Source organism: Cyprinus carpio, chromosome A16, assembly GCF_018340385.1.
Source record: "Cyprinus carpio isolate SPL01 chromosome A16, ASM1834038v1, whole genome shotgun sequence".
Lineage (NCBI taxonomy): Eukaryota > Metazoa > Chordata > Actinopteri > Cypriniformes > Cyprinidae > Cyprinus > Cyprinus carpio.
This window is the reverse complement of record NC_056587.1, coordinates 6,996,971-7,013,202: the sequence shown is the minus strand read 5'-3', so window position 1 is coordinate 7,013,202 and position 16,232 is coordinate 6,996,971. Positions and strand designations below refer to the sequence as shown.

General features: G+C 36.9%; 1 protein-coding gene across 1 annotated transcript; it reads right to left on the bottom strand.

Annotated features, from left to right (window-relative positions):
• Nucleotides 1-2,384: 2,384 nt before the first annotated feature.
• Nucleotides 2,385-12,106, bottom strand: LOC122134262 (dynein axonemal heavy chain 11-like). Its single transcript, XM_042771892.1, has 4 exons — nt 11,819-12,106; nt 11,582-11,708; nt 10,712-10,915; nt 2,385-2,468 (listed from the first exon to the last, which is right to left on the bottom strand). Exons 1-4 carry the CDS (start codon nt 11,902-11,904, stop codon nt 2,385-2,387), a joined length of 501 nt encoding a protein of 166 aa, XP_042627826.1. The 5' UTR covers nt 11,905-12,106.
• Nucleotides 12,107-16,232: the final 4,126 nt, after the last annotated feature.

The following is a 16,232-nucleotide window of genomic DNA, read 5'->3' as shown; positions in this document are numbered from 1 at the left end:
ATGGTTGAATTTACAGAAAAATAGCTACAGTATATCATGATACAGTAGATACCATTATATTGATATAAATATTTTGTACCATAAAATAATATTTTTAAATAATATATTATACCACAACCACTCACAATTTGAGTAGACCTGATTTAGCCTTTCAATTTATGCATGACTGAAACACCACACAGCATGTTTGCTCTTCTTGAAATGTATGTAAATCAACTAGTGTGTCTGAAATAGGACAGGTTAATGTTCAGCTCAAGGAAACAGATGGAACATACCAACACTGATTTCAGTAGAGCTGCTGAGAGACATGCTGACTAATTTATTATAATGATGAATTAGCTAGAAGTAGCGCCTGTGCTCCAGCTCTAGCTGAGGATGCACGTGCTTAAATAGTGGTTTAGAATGCAATATTAAATTACATTTTTTTTTTAATTTAACTTTTAGAAGAATTAATAGCAAATGACAAGGAAAGTCTGAAACTAGCAGCAAAATCTTGTCTATTTTAAATCTTTCCAATGCACCATCATTTTGTCATTACAAATTGAATTACCTGCATAATTTGAGTGAAAGATTAAAACAGTTCAGAAGCACTCAAGCTGCATAAACTTAACTGCATATGTTTTGTGTAAAATCTGATGATCTTATTTTCTAGCATGTCTTGGATTGATCCAATAAGAATTTAATGCTTTAATAGAATAACATCTGAACTTTTGTACAAATTAGTTCACATGGTCAGTGTCACATATTTGATTATTTGATTAGATTATATATTGAGAATATTAAATATTCCTAATTCCTTTATTCATTAAAATATTTAAAATGTTTCAAAATCTTAAAACATTCCGTTCATTCCCAGATTGAAATTACATTTCGAATTCCAGATTCTCAGACTTTTAAACCCCTTTGTATTGAACAAGCAACTTGAGTGTTAATTTGTATTTGTAAAGAATGCTAACTCATTTTGTTCTAATGACAGATGCTCGCTTATAGTTTTACCTTGTTTTTGCCTTCAAAATTAAAAATGAACCAAACCCAAAAGCAAGAGACTTTTTCGTCTATTGTAAATATTTGCATTCTTCCTGCATATTTGAATTTAAATGTAAATGCAGACAGAAATGCAGAGTGGCGTTTGTTATGGTTCAGATCTACACTCCAGCTGAATTTTCTGTGTTGGACAGTAACCTGGAGCAGACATCATAAGAAAAGAGCCGACAGTGTGAAAGTTAATGAAGGCAGATGTCCAGCTGAGATTAAACATCCTCTGAGAAAAAAAAAAAGAAAAAAAAAACTCTTCTTTTGAAAGTTACTTTGAAATAAAGCCTCCCACTCAGTATCCAAGCATATAGCCTTAATAATAGATGTTACTGATTCTAATGTCATTAAACCATTATTATAGTCCTAACAGACTGCAGTAAGATGATTATCTGTCCTGAAGAATCTAGAAAGTGGCGAATGTCATTGGCAGCATTGTTCTTATATATTTTTGAATCGAAAAGATGAAATTGTGAACGTTTTGAATAATTTTAACTTTGTGCACTGGGGGCATTTTGCACTTATCGCCTGCAGAAAACTTTAGACGAAATTCTCCCCTAAATGCTGCATAAATGTAAATTAAGGTGGAAAAAAAAATGTTTTTCAGAATATCTTTTATGGTCCACAAAAAAAGTAAGTTATACACTCTTAAAAATAAAGGTGCTTCAAAAGGTTCTTCACAGCGATGCCATAGAAGAACCATTTTTGGTTCCACAAAGAACCATTCAGTCAAAGGTTCTTTAAAAAACCATCTCTTTATTACGTTTTTATAATCTGAAGAACCTTCTTTCACCACAAAGAACCTTTTGTGAGACAGAAAGGTTCTTCAGATGTTAAAGGTTCTTTATGGAACCATTTAGACAAAAAGGTTCTTCTGTGGCATCGTGAAGCACGTTTATTTTTAAGAGTGTAGGCTACTGGTTTGGAACAACATGAAGGATGCCAGTTGTTTTAGGCAGAGTTGGAACTATCACTTTAAGTCACACAATTACTGTTTTTTAATGCTTGATCATTGCTATACTGAGCTCTCAAGTACAGTTGTGATAACGACAAGATTTCTCCCTCAGTCTGGATCTGTTGGTGTGAAGAACGCTGTTAAGACAGAGATAAACATTACACCTATAAAGCACTTCCAAAGGAGAAGCTGCCATGTTTCTTGCACAGCAATATTGTGTGAGGCCTGAGGTCTCGACCTCTATCAGCCGCTCATGCCATGCAATTCATCGCAAATCAGAGAGAAATGCATTTACCGTGAAGCACTTTGTTTTCGAGTATCTTCAGGATCTGCTGCATAATTCAGGCCCAGCAGCTGATTAGACCGAGGCTTTGCCCATGGGCTTGACTCTGGGCTGCTAAGCGGAGGTGGCACAGTGTGCATAAGCCTCTTTGGGCAGGGCTTTCTTGACGGAGAGTAAGTAGGGATTTCCTGACTTAATCTATTGGAAACACATTAAAAGACAATGAGCTGTTTAGATTTGTCTTTATGACTGTGTTACCTACAGGATTTTGGTTTTGTAGCGGGGGTAAATTTTTTGTGTGGGTTTTTTTTCCATTTGTAAAACTGCCCATTTATTAAAAAGCACTATTTATAATTATTACTATTTGTTGTTTGTTGTAACAAAAATTAAAAATGCTTTACTAGATGTTGTCATCTGGGGTTTAAAAGACAATATATTTAGTTACATTATGAATTATTCAGATAAGAACTGAATTTAGCTGGATAATGACACTAACTGAAGGTCTGAAATTCATGGCAGCTTTCTTTGGCCAAGGCCCGCCCATGAGGCCGTTTGACTGACATGTCAAACAACCATTTCATTCATCGTCACGTTTCGAGGTGTGGAAATGTCGCCACAATAACAGACCGGTGTGTAAAACTCTTGGACATATTTTAAAGATTCTATGCCACGAACTTCAAATATTTCACATACTATTGAAAATCCAGTGTTTAGTTGATCCTGATAAGCGCTCGTTGTCACAGTTGTAAACACTATGGCTTTCTTCTTTCATGAGGGGTTTGGTGCCACACTATCTTTGTTTCCAGGCAGAACGTTAAAGAACGCGACACACACGTCTCCCAGAAATTCTTTAGAATTCAACCAATCTGATGACGACTTCGACTCTACTGAAGTGTTTCCAATTTTGTGTCCCATATGCATCAGACGTTTAGCCAACGGTCCGTGGGCGTGACGTCTGAGGCTGAGACTAGACTGATACAATCTTCAGACATATGACTCTTGTTTGATTTGACTGATTTGCTAAAAATAACCATATTAATCAAATGTTTCTTTTGAATACAGTCAGTAAGGATAATGCAATAGAAAATTTTAATTATTGTAAATAAACTATTTCAAAATGACCAGTCTTTCTCTGTCATCACATTCAATTCAGAGGCTCACAACTAGGCTAAATAGATGTTTGTATTTTTTGATGAGCGGTGGTGGAATTTACAGTGCTTTTTTTTTTTTTTTTTTCATTGGGCTCTGTTTTATGTTCTCTTTCTCTTTATGATGTTTCTCTCTCTCGCTCAGTTTCTGTTCTGTCTCTGTCGATTTTCCTCTGTGTCTGTATTCACTCACCCAGAAACCACCACTATTATAGGATAGCATTGTGCAGTCATATATGTTTTATCGTCTCTTAAAATAACAGACCGTGTCTGTCTGATTCAAAACCAGGTCTTGTTCAAGTCATCCAGTGTAATATGACTTGATGTGTAGCACAGAGTGCCAGACTTCAGACTGACATCTATTGTACACTGGAACTGTAAGTGTAATGTTTAGTAATTTACATGACTTGGGTCCATATGATAGCCGTGTATGCGGAAAAAGACTGAAATTTAAGCTTTTATTCTTTGCTGATATTCCCTTAAGGCAAAGCTCTTAAATATCATCATATGTATCATGTGTTTAAAACATGCAAAAGATATTTGAGAGCTACTGAAAAGGGGAAGATTTTTAGTGTGATCAGTTGACATGAAATGCCAACAACAATCCCCTAACTAAAAAGTGAATGAATTATTTCATATTTTATTGTAGAAAAAAAAAAAAAACCTTTTCCGGATCTTATTTAACCTCAAAATCAAGAAGAAATTAAATTTTTCATGTGGTAAAAATGCTGTTAATGCTGTTTTCATGACAATTAAGTAAATTTTAGTGTGACATAATGTGTCCATTTAAAATTTTCATTACTGTAATACTGTAATATTATGCTGTGATTCTTGACTGAATATTTTATTGAATCTTATTGAATCATTGTTTCTGTAATACACTGATTTCAATGCAGTTCAATAAATATTGAAACATATAGATTCACTATAAAGCATATAGCCTACTATTATTCATTAATTTTCTGTTTAATTTGACAATGTAAATAAACAGTCAAATCTCAAAATGTATTTATGTGTATTGTGTTCTTGAACAGACAAAAAAAGACCTTATCTCATGTCGCATAATCTTTGCAATATAATCTGCACTGTTGCTCAACCTTGGCATTAAAAAATCTGTAGGCCTCAGGGCTGCACGATTATGACAAAAATCATAATTGTCGATTATTCCCTTGAAATTGTAATTGCGATTATTAATTACATTTATCACAATTTACATTGAATGATGTTTATACCATTGTTTGATGCAACTGCATGCTGTATATTTATATGAAAATAAACAAGCTGAAAACACTCTAACTGAAAAACTTTTAGTGCTTTTCTATAATATTAAGCCTCAAATGTCAAATATACATCGGATTGGTTTCTTCTTTAAATTATAAAAAAGTAAAAATATGAATAGTATTATAAAGTTTTACTAAAACTAAAATTAAAATAATGGGGAAAAACCCTTAATATAACGTTGAAAGAAGAAAACACATCTTAAGCACGCAGAATAACATAAGTGGACTTTGAATGATTAATTGCCGCTTTAAACGATTATGTAATTGTGCCATCCATAATTGTAATCGTAATAAAAATTTTATTAATTGTGCAGCCCTAGTAGCCCCAAAACACAGATCAAGGGAGTTATTTAAAGCCCCAGCAGGCCTCCACATCGTCTTGTGCCAGTAAACATTATTTGTTTGTTTTTTTATCCTCACGCTTGAGAGGAACAAAACTGTTGAGTTTGCAGGGAACAGTTTTGTGTCAGTGTTAATCTATTCGCACAGCTACAATGAAGTTATGTAGACCTTTATGACTCTGTGTCAAGGTCAAAAAGTCTTTTTAAATCTCAGATATTTTTAAAATATCTTTTATATCATTTAAAATATAATTTCTTATGCCAGTGTCAGTGTTACTTCAGGTTGTTAAATGTTATATAATACAATCCCTGAAAATGTAATGATGGTTGAAAATGTATAGTATTTGTAAAAAACCTTCTGAAACATTATACAGTATAGAACAGAATTATAACACTTTGGCTGAACTTGCCTGGACAGTGGTTAGATGATGGAAATGTTATCCATACTCAAATATTTCATGTAGTTTGAACTAATGCAAACTGAGTAAACGAAACTAAATAACTTGATTCAATCAAATTGTGTTCAGCCAAACAGTTGTTTTTTAGACACTCTTTTCATTGACTCTTTTTTTTTGTGTTGTTTTGAACTCAAGAAATAAAATTTGACAACCAAAAACCGTGCTAATCTCAAGTTAGTAATAAACCTAAAATGCAATTAATCTAGAGGTCTCCAAAGAACACCGGTTGCCATATACAGCTACATTCCCTTCTTTAAACCAGCTTGTGTCATAAATTCAAGCTCTAACATGTCACTATCCCCATAGGTGAAAAAGTGCCTGCAGTGATGTTTGCCAACGCTTTGTGCAGGCAGAAGTTATGAAGAAACCCTCACCGTAGCCATTCATCCAACAAGCTTTGTGTGTCACGACCTGCTCAAATGTAGGCTAAACCATCATCTAGTTACTGCTGTAATGTGTATACTTTGTTAATCAAGCTCCATTGCTCCTGTAATACTGCCAGTTTCTCCAGCCTGCTGTAAAATCCTCCTGATTATCCCACTTGCGTATGACAGAGGCTGCGGGTCAATGATAATCTGCCTATACGATCACTCTGGTGCATATCTGCCTCTGTCTATGACTGAAACCGCCTCTTGCATTTGCAGTAATTAAGTGTTTTGCATGTGGTTTAATTATATACCTTTAAAATATTAGAACAAAGTAGAGCAATTATTCAAGGTGTATATGTGTGTGGGTGTTTTTATGTGTGTTTCAGAGAGTTTTGGGCTGCCTACGTTTAGTGAGACCCCTTAACATCACCCTCTCATCTTCTGGAACATTTTAGCACTTCATCCTTCCACGGCCGCCCTGCCTGTACCGCCACTGTCATTCGTTTTCCGTCAGAGCTTTGTGTGGTGGTTCTTTTTGGCATTGTCTGTGCCGTGCTCACTTTCAAAAGAAACATACAATACGCTGCACCCTGTGACAGAGAGATTAAATTACAGGGCCGCAGACACAGAGAGCTGCCAGTCATCCTACCTCACCTAGCCCGTATTACGTCACTCCCGTGCCTTTGTGCAGTAACAGGCCTGGGGTCTCAACCTGCAGAGGCGGTTGTCACTGTCTTTCTGCTGGGCTGCATCTATGCATGATCTTAAGGGAAAGTTTGGCTCCCTGTTGTTTGGGTTTAGTGGGTTTGGTGGAGTTGCAGCCCATTTTCTCTGTCACACTTGGCATACACTTAATATTTTTCTGGAAACCAAGATTTTTTTTAAGCATAAATAGTGCTTACCAACAGCTGTCACTTTTCCTGCCATGACAGAGTTTTGATTAAAGAATGAAATGAAGAGTCTGTGTATCTGCCTGTCATTTCTGTGTGTATAATTGATGTAGTGTGACTGAGAGGGTCTTGGATTGGCCACAACATTAATGAATCTTTCAGTTTAACGGCTGTCTGTGAGTTGGCGCTCTATGATGTGGCCGGTTTCCCTAGCTAGTCTTTTCTATGACTTAACAACTAGTGATTCACATATCAGAAATCAGAACTTTTGACTTGCGATATGTAAATCTCTGGCTCAGCTGGATCTCAGGGCCGAGCTGATGGAGAACTGTAAATTCATGTTCCCGGAATGACTTATGTGACACTTAACATTTTATGTTTTTTTCATTGAAATATCTGTTTCTTAGTTTCTTCTTATCACTGATGTACATTAGGGTTTTATGTTACATCTTATGCTGTTAAAAAACAGATTTTAGTACTTCATTAGGTTACTGTAACACTATGAATTACATGTTTTTAAGTGAAGGCCATATAAGCAGCTGTTTACCGTTAGCTTAAAATAACCGTCCAGTAATATGGCTTTATTCCTGCTTTAGAACCATCCAGAACTGCCCAAAAAATGGTTGGCTTTAATTTTTCCCTATAACCAATAAAACATTTATTTTACTCCTTCATGAGACAGACTCATCTGTACAACTCACTGACAGGTCACAGCAGTTCAGAAGAAGGAGGAGATTATCAATGTGTAATGACTTCAATTTCAGTGCATTCTTAACAAACAAACAAAAAAAAAAACGATATGGCTTCAGAAGATATGTATTATAGTCTACAAGTCACACAGACTATTCTCATACTATTATAGTGTTCAATTGCATGAAAAAGCTCTTCAAAATTTCTCTTTTGTGTTCCGTGGAAGAAAGTTAAATGGGTTTGAAAATATGAGGGAGTGTAAATGATGCCAGAATATTTATTTTTGGTTGAACTATTTCTTTGAAGTCAAGAGCTTGAGCCCCTTGATTACAGAAGGCAAGCTGCAAACGAAAAGGATCTTACAGTATGAACTCAGATTCGTAAGAAACGATATGAAAAAGCAGAAATAGCTCAGATCAAATTTATATCCAACATCTATATTTACAACTGGAACCATACTGTCTCGGTGTTGGCATATTGGAAAATAGCCTGTGCTGTACTCAACTGTACACATGACAGTAGGACGTGACTCATTGCCGAGAGATTTTCTTCAGACAATCAGCCTGCTTCATAAAGCTAGGGTTACATGCCGTGTGTGCATGTGATTGCACTTCTGCTGGTCTTTGTAAGATGGTTATTGTGAGTGTGTTTGCATGGTTTATATGCTTGTGTGTGCATGTGTGTTTGCACATTTCTGCTTGTGCAAGGTTAGTTAATGCATAACATGTCCATTTATGTTTACCATGCAAACTGTAACAACTAAAGATCATCCCAATAATTTAAACTGAAAAAATGCTTTAGTCAGAGTGTTCTGAGTGAAAATAAAATATATCTGTGCTTAACTTAAACTTAGCCTCTCCAACTCACACTGGCGAGTAAATCTGATCATTTACTAGCCAGTGGCTAATATTAGACATAATTTAGTTGCCCATAGTGAAGATTTAGTTGCATATGCGAGTGATTTACTCGCAATGTAGAGGGTTGCTAAAGACCTGGACTGCTCTCTTCTGGACTTGCTACTCTCTCTAAAGTGAATACAGCAGACAATCCTGAAAGAAGTGAGAAAGAACTCATGAAAAACTGCAGTAGACCTCTAAAAAACTATATGCCTTTAAAATAGTTGTTTTATTATTATTTCATTTGCAAATAAATTGTGTTATTAGAGCTGCATGCATAATCAATAAATAATGAGTATTAGAATTAATTCTAATAAACAATTAGAAAAATGCAATTGAAAAGTTTTTAGGTGGGGTACTGTATATCATACTACAGGATATGTCAACTTTCCACAGTGTCAACTATTTATGTATGGGGGTATGTAAGTGTCTACATGTACGGCTGTGTGCATGATATGAGTGTGTGTGTGTTGAGTGTGATCAGTGGAAAGTGAATGAATAAATAATAGGGGCGGTACATGGAGGCAGCTGCTCTCTGCTGGCTTCTGAAGTGGCGCAGGGTGAGGTGAGACAGGGAGCAGTGGAGAGTGCCATTTACTCACACCCAGGAGTCTGCTTATCCGAACAAACCAGTCACAAAAGCTAATTAAACTGACTACATGCTGCGACCATAATTAGCCATATCTGTATACTCAATTACTAAGTAATGTTATTAAGATGTTGAACGACTCTTGGTCTTATGCTTTGAAATGCTTTTCACCAGCCTTTAATACATCCAATTCCAACTGTTGCTTATTTTGGGCAGTTTCTGTCTTTAGTCTCCTCTTCAGCTGTAATGAGTTTTGCTATTAATATAGTTTTGAGGGAGCTTGCAATTGGCATGCTGACTGCAGGAATGTCCACCAGAGCCACTGCCCTTGAATTGAATGTTCATTTCTCTACCATAAGCCATATCCAAAAGCGTTTCAGAGAATTTGGCAGTACATCCAACACCAGCCCAGGACCTTCACATCCAGCATCTTCACCTTCAAGATCGTCTGATACGAGCCATCCGGACAGCTGCTGCAACAGTCGGTTTGCATAACCAAAGAATTTCTGCACAAACTGTCAGAAACCGTCTCAGGGAAGCTCATCTGCATGCTTGTCGTCCTCATCGGGGTCTCAACCTGACAGCAGTTTGTCATCGTAAACCTACTTGAGTGGGCAAATGCTCACATTCGATGGCATCTGGCACTTTGGAGAGGTGTTCTCTTCACGGATGAATCTTGGTTTTCACTGTACAAGGCAGATGGAAGACAGAGTGTATGGTGTCCTGTGGGTGAGCGGTTTGCTGATGTCAACGTTGTGGATTGAGTGGCCCATGGTGGCGGTGGGGTTATGGTATGTGCAGGCTTATGTCATGGACAACGAACAATACCTTTAATACATCCAATTCCAACTGTTGCTTGTTTTGGGCAGTTTCTGTCTTTAGTCTCCTCTTCAGCTGGTGAAATTAATGTTCAGTGGGGATTTAAATCTGGAGATTGATTTGGGCAATCTAAGACTTTACATTTCGTTGCCCTGATAAAGGCCTTGACTGGACTGGCAGGGTGTTTTGGGTCATTGTACTGATGAAATATGACGTGCTTTCTAATGAGTTTGGTGGCATTTTCTTGAATATTGATAGCCAAGATGATTTTGTACCCTTCCAAATTCATTCTGCTACTGCCATCATACATTAAGTCATTATTAAAATTAAAAGGTCCTGTACTAGAGACAGCCATGCATGCCCATGCCATGACACCACCTACACCAAGCTTAACAGATGAGGTTGTATGCTTAGGATCATTTGCAGTTCCCTTTTTTCTCCACACTTTTGCTTTGCAATCACTTAGATAAAGGTAAATCTCATCTCATCGGTCATTGCTGTGTAGCTTCTGTAATTCTGTGTCAAATTCTCCTGCGGACTGTAGACTGACAGAGCATCACCCCAGCTTTCTGGAGGTTGTTGGTGATTTTACAGACATGAATTTTAGGGTTCATTTTTACAGCTTTTATGATTTGTCTTTCATCAACTACTGTTGTTTTTCTCAGCCGATCAGGTCGTCGTTGGTTGCTGATGTCAACGTAGTTTCCAAACTCTTGATTTCTCCATGCCCTTTGTTTTTCCTATAGCTCTAATTGACTTCCTCTTTTCTTTTTACATGCAAATTGCATGCTTTTCTTATATATATATATATATATATATATATATATAATATATATTATATATATATATATATATATATATATATATATATATTATATATATATATATATATATATAATTTTTTTTTTTTTTTTTTTTTTTTTTTTTTTTTATAAGTTTGCCTGTAACTTAAAAAAAGTTACAACTTCTGAGTTTGACTTAATTAGATGCCTATTTGATTTGAATGTGGGTTTTACCGGTCCAACGCAGTCACACTGCGAATAGAATGGAACAAATTCTCTGTCTCTGCTGAACATTCCCTCTGCTACTGTGGCCTTTTCCCCCTCCTTGTCAGAAAACTTCAGATCAGTCATACTGTCAAACAGCTTACCCAGGTGACAGGTAACCTAAAAATCAATGAACCATAAAGCATTATTTTCACAGAACAATATACTGTACCTCTGTGTACAAATGAATCAATTCACACAGTTACGTATGGTTAAATGTGGGCATATCCGTAGATAAAGCTATGATTGTGGATGTATTTGCAATTCTTATTTTAACCAAGGTACAATGAGAACAAGATGAAGCACTTTGTTCTGGTTGAACGGTTCAGGAGAAAACCTCCACATATGTGGGAGGATTGGCTCAAAGAAGCAGGTGTCAAGGGTCAGAATCAATCCAAGTGTATAACGTTCTTTTTTTTTTTCCTTTTTTATTTATCGTAATGATATTTCACAGCGAATCGCTGCCCTTGGAATTATCACTGTGATGATGAAAAGAGTTTAATCATAGAGATAAAGGTTAGTGTATGCAAATGAGAAGAAAGATGAGGAAATATGGCACAATGTAAAATATATTTCTGTGAATCTCGGTTACAATTATTACAAATACCGGTAAAGACTGCATACTTTATAGTTGACCTGTTTGTGGATTACTGTAATACTGAAATGAGCTGTATAATTACAGAAATCTGAAACTAATTAAACTTTCAAACTAATTCAAACTAACAGACCGACTGTCATATGAAGTTGAGTCAAGTTAAAGTTAAACGCTAACTAATACAGCTGTACCTGTCTGGGCTGTCTGCCCTTAGAAAGGATGTCCAGTAAGTCTGCGAAAGAGAGGAAATAGAACCATGGGAAAGCCATTCTCTTGGTCTCCAGGTATTTGACTAGTGCCTTCTCACATACAGCCAGTCTAGAATGGACAACAGGAAATCATCAGTGTTTTTCTCAAGATAATGCGTAACCATGCAAACTTCTTAAAACGAGTTTACATAAAAAGAGTAAAAATATAATTTCACGGACCTCCTTTGCAGATCTTCAAGCACTAGAAGAACATCGGGATTGTTGGTAGCAGCAAATATGTTTTTTGTTTTGCAACTTTTGAACATAAGGTCCTTCACACATCAACACACAAAAGTAAATACAGACAAATATTTACATACTTGGCATTTACATTTAAGTTCATTATTAAATTAAATTGCATTGCATTTCTGCTTCATTTTATTTAATTAATAATAAAATTTAAAATGGTTGAAAGTGTAATGCACTTCACTGCAAGTTGTAACTTTAGTGAGTTTTGTTATTAATATAGTTTTGAGGGAGTGTGCAATTGGCATGCTGACTGCAGGAATGTCCACCAGAGCCGCTGCCCTTGAATTGAATGTTCATTTCTCTACCATAAGCCGTATCCAAAGGCATTTCAAAGAATTTGGCAGTACATCCAACACCAGCCCAGGACCTTCACATTCAGCATCTTCACCTCCAAGATCGTCTGAGACCAGCCACACGGACAGCTGCTGCAACAGTCGGTTTGCATAACCAAAGAATTTCTGCACAAACTGTCAGAAACCATCTCAGGGAAGCTCATCTGCATGTTTGTCATCCTTATCGGGGTCTCGACCTGACTGCAGTTTGTCGTCGTAAACTGACTTAAGTGGGCAAATGCTCACATTCGATGGCGTCTGGCACTTTGGAGAGGTGTTCTCTTCACGGATGAATCTCGGTTTTCACTGTACAGGGCAGATGGAAGACAGAGTGTATGGTGTCCTGTGGGTGAGCGGTTTGCTAATGTCAACGTTGTGGATCGAGTGGCCCATAATGGCGGTGGGGTTATGGTATGTGCAGGCTTATGTCATGGACAACGAACACAGGTGCATTTTTGTTGTTTGGGATGCTCTGGATCGGCGTATACGACAGCGTGTTCCAGTTCCTGCCAATATCCAGCAACTTCACACAGCCGTTGAAGAGGAGAGGACTAACATTCCACAGGCCACAATCAACAACCGGATCAACTCTATGCGAAGGAAATGTGTTGCACTGCATGAGGCAAATGGTGGTCACACCAGATACTCACTGGTTCCCCCCCACCCGAATACAGTAAAACTGCACATTTTAGAGAGGCTTTTATTGTAGCCAGCCTAAAGCATACCTTGAAGTCAGAGTCAATAGAGCTGAACTGATGTGCCTCCTCCAGCAGTTGGTGAAGAATGTCTTCAGAGCCCATGAAGATGCTCTCCAGGTGAGTCCAAGTCCTCTGCACTTCCTGCCACAGCAACAGCACTGAGTCAGCCTGAGTCAGCTGGGCCTGTAGCTCCAACACCTGCCCATGGAAGAACGCTGCCTGCTTACTGTGCAGCAAAACCTGCAGCTACACCTGAGTGAGAAACATACAGAGATGCATATACAGAGTCAGCAACCATCAGGTCGGACAGTTTCTTGTATACAGTTTTATTTATTATCTATGAACCTAAGTTGGTCAGTTTTTAATTTGTTTTTCATGTTGATGTATTGTTACTGTGTTCCTAACGGCAAAATAAGTACAGATCACATTGACTTGTCAGGCTCGCAAAAAGTAATCTAAAAAATATTTGAGTTTTGGTTTCCCCAGTGCGATGCGCATATGTTGTTTTTGTGTCCATGTTGTGTTAGTGCCCTTCTGTTGTCTTTAATGTTTTCAGACATGTGAGTGTAAGGGGGCCGGTTTCGCACAGAAAGCAGACTTATTGTCAACAGTGATGTGTTTGGCTAGATTTTGGCCCCTACACATACAGCGTGATAACAAAGCCAGCAATGTGTGGTCTCTATAAATCAGACGTGTGAATACAGGCGGCTGACAAAGAAAGATCGCTCTCTCGGCGCAGTGGGATGGTCTTAGAAGGAGATAAAGACCCCGACCAAACCAAGATTATTTTGCCAGGCAACAGTTTGTTAACATTTTCTGATAAGCAAAGTAAAGATGCTATCAGTGTGACGTTTACGTTTTTTGTTTAAACCATCCAGCTAATTCCATGTGACATTTCAGAGACAGTTTATACCTGACTGTCCTCCAGACCCTCTATAAGTTCATTACTGCATTTCAACATTGGTGTAGCAGTCCGGTAATGCTCTTCATAAGAAAACTCCATCCGTGCCCACATCTGTCTAATTTCAGTCAAAACCCTCAAAATAAATCATTTAATAAACAACTGGACTTGTTTTCAGAAATGTACCACAGTGAATAGAGTCCTGGGAGAGATACTGTATGAGACTGAACCTTCTCAGTGGACATCTCTTTGACTGCTCTCCCTACTGTACTGTGCACCACATCTCCATATCTGTGCAGCTGCAAAGCCAGTAAATCCTCAAGAGTCGTTCCTTCAGTTAGAATGAAATCAGCCTAAGAGAATGGTATAAAACATGTCATAGAAAAAAAAAAAAAAAAAAACTATGTGCCAGTGGAAATACAAAAATAATAAACCTATATGATTTTCTTTCTACTATGGAACACAAAAAGAAAACTTTATCAGAATTTTGAAGCTGAATTTTTTCATAGAATAGAAGTAAATGGTAAGGAGGAGCCTTCAACCTCAAAAGTGTCATAAAACCATAAAACCATACAAATATAAATGTAAACAAATTAACAACTTTATTATATGGCTTCATAAGATTTGGAATACAGTAGTGCACAAGTCACTATGTTTATTATTATTATTATTATTATTTTATTTATTTATTTATTTACTTTGGTCACCATTCATTTTGATTGTATGGAAGAGATCAGCATCATTATCTTGTTTTGTTTGTGTTTAACAAGAAGAAAAAAAAACGAAAGAGTTCAGAACAATGTGAGGCTGAGTAAAATCTAGATGAATACAAATTGCTGAAAATTATTTTACCAGGAATGTTATATGATTGTTTTAAAATGGTTAATAAAATTCAGTACCGTAAATATGTTTTCTAGTCCCTAAGATAAACCGCATTTATATTGCACATTTGCCACCCTCTTTCTCACCCCAGTATCCCTGACCCTGTCACAGCCCTCAGAGAAGCAAACAGATCCCTGAGCACACAGTCCAGACTCACATACATGTCCCAGACACTGGCCTCTTTATCAAGAACCCGCATTTCCTGACCAGACATTAAGTCAGTGTTAGATATAAGATAGACATCTTCCACAATGTGCTTTGAAGAAAAAGATTACTTTTGGGATGCTGGAATGGTGCTGATACAAGCATTCTTACTTTTGTAAACCTCCTCAGCTCTGTCTCCATGTGTTCTACACTGATCTCCTTCCATTTCATCCCTGTCCATTCTGCTATACTGCGACTGTGAGGACACACCATTGGGTTAAGTGTACAGTTCAAGCCAAATTGAAAGCTCAAGTATTTTATTTTCTATAAAAATGAAACCACATCAAACTGTAAAGGATGATGCACCTGAGCGCACAGCAGCAGATCCCAGAGCTGTTTCAAAACAGCAATGTCTCTCTGACCGAACATGAGCTGCTTAGTATCAGGGCTGCTCACTTCAAACAGCTTACAGGACTCCTGGAGATCTGCATTCTCTTCCTCTAAAACCAGCATCTCTCTGTGACAATAACAGACACACTGCATAAACAAAAGGTCAATGTATGTAAATGAATGAAAATTAATTCTGTAGTATGATTGTTTGTTTGAATGAGAAGAAATAAACATTTACTTTATCTAGGCGAGCATATGGTTTCTCTGTGTTGTACTGAAGAGAAGCTTCTCTTTTAAACCTCTCTCGACACGGATGCAGCTTTTTCTGTGAAGAGAGACATGAATCACCAAAAACATAAGCATGCTTTATTAAGAATTTATCCTGGAGTTGCAATGAAAACCTTCTGACATTTAAAACTAAAAACATTTAATTTTGCTTAAAGAATTGAAAGTTTACATTTCAATCATTAAAGCCTTCAGCAAATGAGAACACCTCAAAGGCCACACACTTCCTGCGGATCATGGCCACCTCTGCAGTATGAAGAGGAGCAACCTCATGTTTCTCTATCCAGGCAAACTTCTTAATTTTGTTCCACTTCTCTGGCAACTCCTGATGCAGTTAAATATATTACATTTAAGTAAATGTTTCTCATCCAGAACAGTTCACAACTAGGAATGCAAGCATAATTAAATTGTGGGAAAAAATATAAGCTGATTATTATTTTAATGGCATGGCCAATGCTAAAAACTTTAATCAATCATTTGAAATGCTACAAGTGAATTTAGGCAGCACAGTAATATGATGTACAGTATGACAAACTTATTCATGTTGAAATTTGCTAAGGATGACACAGTATTATCTATTGTCTATCATATTAACACTGTGAATAAATTATTCAGTAAGATTAGATTTAAGTCAGCATTAGATTAGGTAAGAAAGGTACATGTATATATAGCATTAATTTTGGATTTCCAATGTTGATATTGGATATAATGTA

Bases quoted from the DNA above. Each gene is read 5' to 3' on its own strand.
- LOC122134262 (XM_042771892.1), bottom strand. From the start codon at position 11,904: ATGTTCAAAAGTTGCAAAACAAAAAACATATTTGCTGCTACCAACAAT. The intron at 11,709-11,818 runs GTCCGTGAAATT...TGTCCATTCTAG, and splicing joins CTTGAAGATCTGCAAAGGAG to ACTGGCTGTATGTGAGAAGG. The intron at 2,469-10,711 runs GTAACTTTTTTT...TGTTTCCAATAG, and splicing joins TTAAGTCAAACTCAGAAGTT to ATTAAGTCAGGAAATCCCTA.